General features: G+C 35.1%; 1 protein-coding gene across 1 annotated transcript; it reads right to left on the reverse strand.

Moving 5' to 3' along the window:
- Positions 1-1,471: 1,471 nt before the first annotated feature.
- On the reverse strand, positions 1,472-2,122 carry LOC145063698 (uncharacterized). Its single transcript, XM_079011290.1, has 2 exons — positions 1,956-2,122; positions 1,472-1,784 (listed from the first exon to the last, which is right to left on the reverse strand). The coding sequence occupies exons 1-2, from the start codon at positions 2,120-2,122 to the stop codon at positions 1,472-1,474; spliced, it is 480 nt and encodes a 159-aa protein (XP_078867416.1).
- Positions 2,123-9,234: the final 7,112 nt, after the last annotated feature.

Below are 9,234 nucleotides of genomic sequence, written 5' to 3' on the forward strand. Positions count from 1 at the left end.
TAGCTAAATTTTACAAGTACGACAAAAATTCTGAAAATTAAAATTGACATCAAATTTCTCTAATTAATCTACTAGTTAAACTTTGAAAAAAAATGGAAATTAAATATCTTGTCATAAAAACAACATACTAAGAGAAAATAAAGACATTAACCGATATTGAGGTAAAATCAAAATTGAAGGCCTAAACAACCTTTTTGGTGACGACGATATGGCAAACCATCTTTGGCCCGAAAGAGCTTTCAGATGTTACAAAATGGACCTTGAGATGACGAATCAAAAAAAATTGCTACAAGATCTTTTTGTGTGCAAGTGTCCAAGCAAGAATTAATATTCACATTATATAATTACTAGCAACTAAAAAATATAAAAGAAACTTATAGATATTGAGTCACAATCCTAAACGTATGATAAAGGGGATAATATTCTTTTGTTCATGGTATGTCTTGAAAAAAAAGCACTTACAGTGGTGACCATCTCTCATTTTTTACGGTGTCTATATTATTACTACTATTATTCTTTATTTTTCTATTATATCCTTAAATCTAATCATCTTTTATATATATATATATATATATATATATATATATATATATATATATATATATATATATATATATATATATATATATATATATATATATATATATAGGGAAGAGTTATATGGAAAATAAATGATTAGGACAACACATATTTGAACCAATGAAAACATGACAACACATCACTTCCACAATAACTTCCACAATACATTACTTGTGAAGAAAGAAATGGACACTTGTCATTTGATTATTGGTTCCTGTAGATGTTGCCCTAGTTATTTGTTTTCCATAGAACTCAATCCTATATATATATATATATATATATATATATATATATATATATATATATATATATATATATATATATATATATATATATATATATATATATATATATATATATATATATATATATATATATATATATATATATATATATCTTCCTGTTACATTAAATCGTTTAACCACAAACATAATCACATTTTTCATTTTTCTCATCCCACGCCTTTTTATTCAAATGTTTCAAATACAGGAAACTAATAAAAAAACAATTAAAAAAATATGAAACTAGTAATTAAAATATCATTTCATTAATAAAAAAAACTACAAGCTTAAATAAATACTAATAGTTAAAAGCATGCCGGTTCTAAGGATTCAAATGTCCAAGCCAAGATGGATAAAAAATGCTCTTAGGCCTTAACGTGTAACAAATTAACTTACATAAATTAATATTTTTATTAAAATGACGATAAACTTTATAGCAATAAACAAAACAAAATCATAGTATTTTAATGAGTAATTACATATCCTAACAGCTAACCGACGATCCGTGAAGCTGTCCTAGCATTCTTGATTGCAAATTGGTTGAGCAACTCTTCATAGTCTATACTCTCTAAGATTTCGTTCTCGATAGATATCATTGCCAAACCGCTAAGTCATTCTTGTGTCATTGTGGAGCATAAGTAAGATTTCACAAACTTCAATTTTGAAAAACTCTTTTCTGCAGATGCAACCGTTATTGGAATAGTCAACAATATTCTATATGCAATGCTTGCATTTAGGAAATAATCAAGCTCTTTCAAAAACTTCAAAACATCTATAGGGTTGCTAAATTCATTGGTTTCCAATGTCTCAAATAATTTCAACTCCGTATAAAGTTCCTCGACATCAATATCCGATCTTTCTTCAAACTTGAGTGCTTTTTCAAGACGATGACAATACGACTTAAGATCTTTATCTTCAATTCCCCTCAAATTATGTGGAAATAAAAAACAAAATACTTTGTCATACTCTTTGAATTATTCAAATTTTGTCTCAAGAGAAGAAATAGCTTGATCAACAATGAATAAGAAATAATTGACTCTAAAATTCTCTTCAGGTGTAAATCAAACTTCTTCGCTAGTTGAAATCTCATCAAACCTTCTTTTTCTTTCAATCAAACGCTTTTGTGGAAATATTGGATTAATACTCATTTCAATAGCAATCTCCTTAGCTTCAACAATCGCTTTTGAAAAACCAGTTTCTCTATAATTCTTGAAGTACCTAATCAATTTGTTTATTTCTGTAATAGCATTATCAAGATGCATATCCTTTTATTGTAACTTCTTACTCACAATATTCACATGGTTTGGTACTTCACACCAAATAATAGTTGAGACCAAAAATTCAAAGTCACCAAGTGTTTTTTCTACTAGTGAGGTTGCTTCACTTGCAATTGCAGCATCATTATCTTTTTCTCCAACTTGAAGTAAAGTTTCCCATACATCCACAAGTTGAAGTTTAATAGCCTTTACACTCTTAACCCGACTTTCCCAACAAGTTTTGTGACATCCCCAAAATCACGGCCAGAAAAGACCGGTTTGTTTATGCTTTGTTTAAAAATCAGAGTTACATTTTAAATGAAAGTGTTGCGGAATTTGTCCCAAAACAAAAATATGATAAAGATTTATCAAAAGAATTTCCATAGAAATGTATTTCATTAAAAGACTCGGGATGTCATGTTCGTACAGATCAAAAGCATAAACAGTACAATATAAGGCTTACTACATTATTTCATATCTACAGGCCTATATCCGTAATCCCTCGTCCAAAACATCACACCTATGCTCATGCGCCATTACTTGTAATACATAAAACTGAGTGGGTCAGGCTTGAGAGCCTGGTGAGCACATAGGGTTTTCAACCCACAATAAATAAGTTTATTAATTTCATCGATCAACAATAACCCGATTACCCGTTCCCGTTATCCTCACTTTACGTCCCTAAACACCTATCATAAGGGACCTAGCCTAAGGATCATCATCGGGACGGACACTACTGCTAAGGGGATTCCTCAGCAATAAATGTCCTATAGGCAACCATGTGGGGGATGGAGTACACCGGTGAACATATCGTTCACAAACACCTACAGGTTGCGAGCCTGCTAGTGTTCCACTGGACTGTCTAGAAGAGTCCGTGGTCGTCATCCATACTCCGCTAGATGACAGAATCAACAACATCAACATCGAGGTCTCTCATCATTTTATCACACATCACCTATTGCATCTACCCATGTTTTACCCCAACATTTTCGTAGATATAAAATACATATACAGTTTAAATCATTGAAAACATGTATAACAACGTTCATCTAGCATAGATAGCAAGTATTCAGATAATATGCACACATAGCACGTAATTTATATAAAATACTTCATATGTATGTGTAAGTTGAAAGTAACTATGCACTCACTTGTTAAGGTGATGATTCCAAAATCGAGCAGCGCTTGCTTCTAACGATTCTATTTTCCTTCGACGAAACCTAGCATTATTATCGCTAAATTTTAGTCTAATATTTACCGTGACCAACTATTAGTCTTAGTATTATTATTATTATATAAGCGTTAAACAATATTTTCCAACCACTATGTACAGACAGGGGCCAGACATAAAACACCGGAGGGCAGGACCATTTTGGCATATAGCACTTCTGAAATCCAACAACCCTATGCGGCCCTTTAAACCAGATTCCCCGTACCGCGAGTAGTTAAAAAAAAATATTATAACGACACTTATATAAGTTATAATAATAGCTCAAATATTTATTATAAGTTCATAATAACAATACTAATTTTAAATATAAGCTATATTAAAATAAGGTAAGCATAACTTACTTACAAGGGGGGTTTTAGCTAGGAGTCGGGCTCTGCAGGGGCAGAACTTCATCGCTGAATCTTTCTAAGAAAGATTCGTGCAGCGCTTCAGCGCTCACCTTACTATACTAAGCTACAGAAAGATAAGTCGAATCACGAGGGACTGAAATGCTCGGGGGATAAGGAGAGAAAGACTCTTGAATCAAGAGAATGGTGCAAGAAATATGAGAGCCCAAGGCTCTTATTTATACTAATTGAATTTTCAAAAACTACCCTCCATAATTACTTAATGACCTTTTAGTTATATAAACAACTAAACACCCCTCTATAATACTATTATAAATGGATTTAATGATATTTGTACTAAACTAATGTCGAAAGAACTCAACATTAGTCTTATAATGACCGCATCGTCGATACCTTTCTAATGATATATACATATGTATATATATGTGTACGTATACATGATTTATACTTTATTTTAATACGTAAATATGCTATTATAATTTGTAACTCGTTCATACGAACTCCGTTTTTGACGTTCTTTATATCCACGTGTAGGTGAAGACGTACTCTACAACTTTCGTTTAGACTCCGTCGGCTAATTTTGACTTTATTTTTAAAGTTATATTTTTAACAAGCCGGGACAGGATTGGTCTGTTTAAAATCTCATAACTTCTTCATACGAAGTCAGATTTGGGCGTTATTTTTATCGATGTTCTTAGTTTAACATATTCTACAACTTTCGTTTAGATCACTAAGGCTAAATCTCGCTCTATCGTAAATTCACTATTCACGCTTCCCGGTATCGTGTCGGTTCTGTCGTGAAACTTCGACGGGTCATAACTTCTTCGTTATAACTCGGATTTCGGCGTTCCTTATATGCACGGAAACCTTGAGACATATTCTACAACTTTATGTAGAGATATCGGGATTATCTCACACTTTAATTTTGACGCTCATTTTTATTCTTTATTAATTATACATTTATAATTAAATAATAAACACATATAATTCACATAATACTCAAATATTTCATCTTTATTACTTCAAAAAGAGTTACAAGAGTTGACCTAGACTATTACATTGATAAAAATGCTTAGCCCTGAAACCCGGGCGTTACAAGTTTGACACAATGACTTAAGACTCCAAGCTTTAACATTATCTTTCAAAATTTCCCACCTCTTAGTAGAATTTGCAAAGATAGTATAAATGCGTTGAATGAATCCAAAAAAGTTCTTTCCTTTAACACACTTGTTAGCCATATCACATAATGTTAGATTAAGAGAATGGCAACCACAAGGAGTGTAAAATGCTCTAGGATTTATATCTAAAAATCTCTTTTGCACTCCTTGGTTTTTTCCTTTCATGTTTGCTCCATTATCATAACCTTGACCACACATATCATCAATTTCAAGACCAAGAGACTTTAACTCTTCAAGTGTAATATCAAATAGTCCTTTTCCAGAGGTATCATCAACATTCAAAAAACCTAAAAAGGACTCCTCAACAGTAACAAAATTATATGATAACGTTAAATACCTCACTATTATAGTCATCTGTTCATGGTGACTTGAATCGGGAGTACAATCAAGTATGATTGAATAATACTTTGCTTCCTTTATCTTCTTGATAAGTTCTTTTTTAATTTCTTGAGCTAGCAAATATATTAGTTTGTTTTGGATAGCCCATCACTTGTGATCCGCCACACATGCTCTTTGATAACCGGGTCAAACTCTTCCAACATTTCAATGACACCTAAAATTTTTTCGTTACCTATTAAATACAATTAACAAATAAGAAGTGAAACCAGTCATAATAATTAACAAAAAGGTATTTGGTGGAATTAGAACAAAAAAATTGCAATTTATAGTTACCTTTTTAATACAACTTTTCATTGGATCCACGAAATGTTAAATTATGTTTAGCAAGAAACTTCACTACTGCAATGATTCTCAAAAGGACTTGTTTCCACTAATCTCTTTCTTTATTGAATTGTTCGTATTGAACTTTATCAATTGTTTCATTCAAGTTCAATCTTTTACACATATCAAACCACTTAATTATTCCTATTTATAAGATGATTCAATGAAATTTTGTGTTCTTTAACCCTAGTGGTAACATGGTGCCAATCTGCATAACCTTCACCATCCAATTTACCTTTTGAAATCCCTTTTCTAAACACTTTACAACAGAAACAAAATACTTTGTCTAGCTCTTTTGAATATACTAGTCATTCTCTATCACACTTTTCCAAATTTGGTAAAGTTCTTGTATATAAAGGTGCAGAAAATCGTCTACTAGATTTATCGTAGGGACCACACATAATGCTATTATCTCTTTTAGGGCCTTTCTGGACCAACATTTTAATCTCCTCAGAATTAAGTTTTTCCCACCTTCTTGGATCATATATATCATCAAGCTCTTTAACGGGCTCTTGCTCTTCTGCCTCTTCTACTTCTTTATGCTCTTACGCTTCAACATGCTCTTCAATATGCTCTTCAACATGCTCTTCAATGTGCTCTTCAACATGCACTTCAATAAGTTGTCTATGGATAAACTTATCTAGAGCACTGGCGTCAACCTTCTCTTTTCTTCATCTAGTTTTCTTTTTTTACGTTTTTGACTACCGGATGGTTGTTTAGACTTCATCTTTACAATTTTACAAACAATAAACATAATTTGATTCTTTAAACACTATGGTTTATGAATTCCAAATTTCCGATAAACAATTATACAATAAACATAATCTCATAATTTAATTTTTGTTTCTAATAATCTAATTCAAAATCATTCATTGATTTCATTCAACATTGTGAATCATTCAATCGGATTTCGATATGATAGTATGACATAATGACAATACGACATAGTGATAAACAATTAAAAATTCATGAATCACATTCAAGAATCTGAAAATTAAACAGTTTATCTAAACAATTACACAAGAATCTGAAAAATTGATAATACATTCAACTGATTCAAGTATGCAACTGAATTGAGAATTATAATTTACAAACTCCTAATCCTTAATTCCTTATTCCTCATTCCTTACTTTCTCATAATCTATTACATTAGCAAGACCAAGAATCAAGAATGAAGAATCATTGTCATTGATAAATTGATAACAGGAATAGGAATACAGGATAAATCAAGAATGGATAATTGTCTAATAATCTAATTTTCTAAGACTCTAATAGTGATCGACCCTCACCTAGAAAGTAAAAATTGTTGTATCGATATTCAATGGAGGATGGACGATGATTCGTTGAATGATAATTGTTGATTGCTACATGTTGTGTGCCTGTGTCGATGTTGTTGACCTGATGGCTGATGCACTGCCCTTTCGTTTCCCTGCCCTGATTCCACAATTGCTGAAATCGACTTTTTTTAAGAAAGCAAGATGAATCGATGATTTATTGATTTAATGATCGATCGCTGCTGTCTTTGCTAATTCGCTTTAAGTTTGACATTGATTTTCGAATCTGAAATTCCAATGGTGTTGGATTGCTTGGGGCTGACGGATATACTATAAAAAAATTTTGGGCCCCTTAAAATTTTGGGCCATGTTCCATTGCCCATATGGCACATGCCTTAAACCGGGCCTGGTTAAAAGTATTTTAGTAAAGGTACATTGGTAATAGAGTGCTTATATATTAGCTTTGATTGTATGAACCCGTATCTTTACTTTTGTTTCAGTTTGAACCAGACTTTTTCAACTTGTGCGAATTGAATACATTTGAAATTTTGTAAGATGCAAGAATGTAATTGTCGTGAAGATTGATAGAGAGTTGGTTAATGGTGTAACACCCAAAGTTTTGAAGACCAAGAAAGGGAAGAAAACCCTAAGTTTAGGGGTCGACTCGGCGAGTCCAAGGAGGGACTCGGCGAGTCCGAGCGGGATCCGGACCGAGGAGTAAGTGACCGACTCGGCGAGTCGGCCAAGGTGACTCGACGAGTCTGGTATGTGCGAGGAAAACCCTAATTCCGGGAGTTGTATCCTATATAAAGGGTGTTATGTCCCTCCCTCAGCCCCCATATCACTCTAGAGGACCTGTAAACCCTAGAATTCGTGTGAGCTTCCATTATTGAGAGAAATAGCTTTGGAGGAAGGAGACTTTGGAGAGGAAACTTGAAGATCAAGAAGGTTGCTTCAAGGGAGAGGTGTGTGCTCGAGATCTACTTCAGTTGTGTTCATCTTGGAGGTATTAAGCTGCCATTTTCCCTTCTTTGCATCTATATCTATTTTGCCATGAGATTTGGGGGTTTTTATGGTTGTTTGAGACCCAAATCGGGTTAGGGGCTTAGATATGTTGTTGCCACTTCAGATCTATGGTTGGGTTAGTCCATTATGTCATAAAGCATCAGGAGATGAGTAGTTGGTGAAGCTCTTGTGTCCTTAAACCAAACCCTAATGTGTTTTGAGCCTAGATCTCTTTAGTTATACGTAAAGTTTGCAACTTTACGTAGGGATGGAGTTTTGGAAGTATGGATCTATGGATTGGAGTCCCTGCATGACTCAAAATCCCTCTGCATGTTGGGAGATCTGAATGGACTCGGCGAGTCCTTTGAGTGGACTCGGCGAGTACCATGAAGATGAGGAGGAACTCGACGAGTGGGATGAACAGCTCGTCGAGTCGGATGAAGATAGGCATGAACTCGGTGAGTTGGATGAACAACTCGGCGAGTTGGATGAAGATTTTCTTGTGCTCGGCGAGTTTGTTCTTAGACTCGGCAAGTTAGGTTGCGGAGTCCCAAACCCTTCGAGTTAAGACACGAGTCCGCGAGTCGAGCCAGGACTCAGTGAGTTGGACAGGACAGGAATCGGGAATCAGTAGACTCGGCGAGTCAGGGGCTGACTCGGCGAGTAGAGTCGCGAGTGGAAGGACTCTGGACTTATGAACTCGGCGAGTCAGTAGGGTGACTCGACGAGTAGGGTTGACCTGGAAGGTTGACTTTGACCAGGACTTTGACTTTGACCCGAGTTGACTTGGTTGTCTTTCGGGGGTCAGTTAGACTCAGTGTTGCTTTGATATTGATAGCTCGGGAAGCAAGTAGAGCAGGAGTTCAGTCAGTGGTCGGGTAGCGGTCAAAGGGATTAGCAGCAGTAGTTCAGCAGTATCAGGTGAGTCTCCTCACTGTTTGTATGGGTCTAGGGCACCAATGCCGGCCCATTTAGAATATGCATGAAAGACCAGGGGGCGGCTCCTGGCACACAGTATGTTACGTGGTATGGTAGGAAGACCCGGGGGTTAGCCCTAGGCAATATGTATGAAAGACCGGGAGGTGGCTCCTAGCGCATTGTATGCTATAGATATGAAAGACCAGGAGGTGGCTTCTGGCACACTGTATGCTGTTTAGCTAAGTAGAGTAGTATGTATGGTTGTCTTTGTGATACTTGCATAGAAGACCAGGGGGTGGCCCTTGGCACTTGTCTGTAAGACTAGGGGGTGGCCCTTGGCATTTGTCTGTAAGACCAGGGGGTGGCCCTTGGCACTTGTCTGTAAGACCCAGGGAGCGGCCCAGGCTTGATCAGGAAGACCACGTGCGGCCCGTGGCATAATGGC

Source organism: Lactuca serriola, chromosome 7 (genome assembly GCF_051521515.1).
Source record: "Lactuca serriola cultivar US96UC23 chromosome 7, Lser_US96UC23_V15, whole genome shotgun sequence".
Classification (NCBI taxonomy): domain Eukaryota; kingdom Viridiplantae; phylum Streptophyta; class Magnoliopsida; order Asterales; family Asteraceae; genus Lactuca; species Lactuca serriola.

Coding starts and splice junctions, on each gene's coding strand:
- LOC145063698 (XM_079011290.1), bottom strand. CDS start 2,122: ATGCATCTTGATAATGCTATTACAGAAATAAACAAATTGATTAGGTAC. Junction 1,785..1,955: donor TTGATTGAAAGAAAAAGAAG/GTTTGATGAGAT, acceptor ACATAATTTGAG/GGGAATTGAAGATAAAGATC.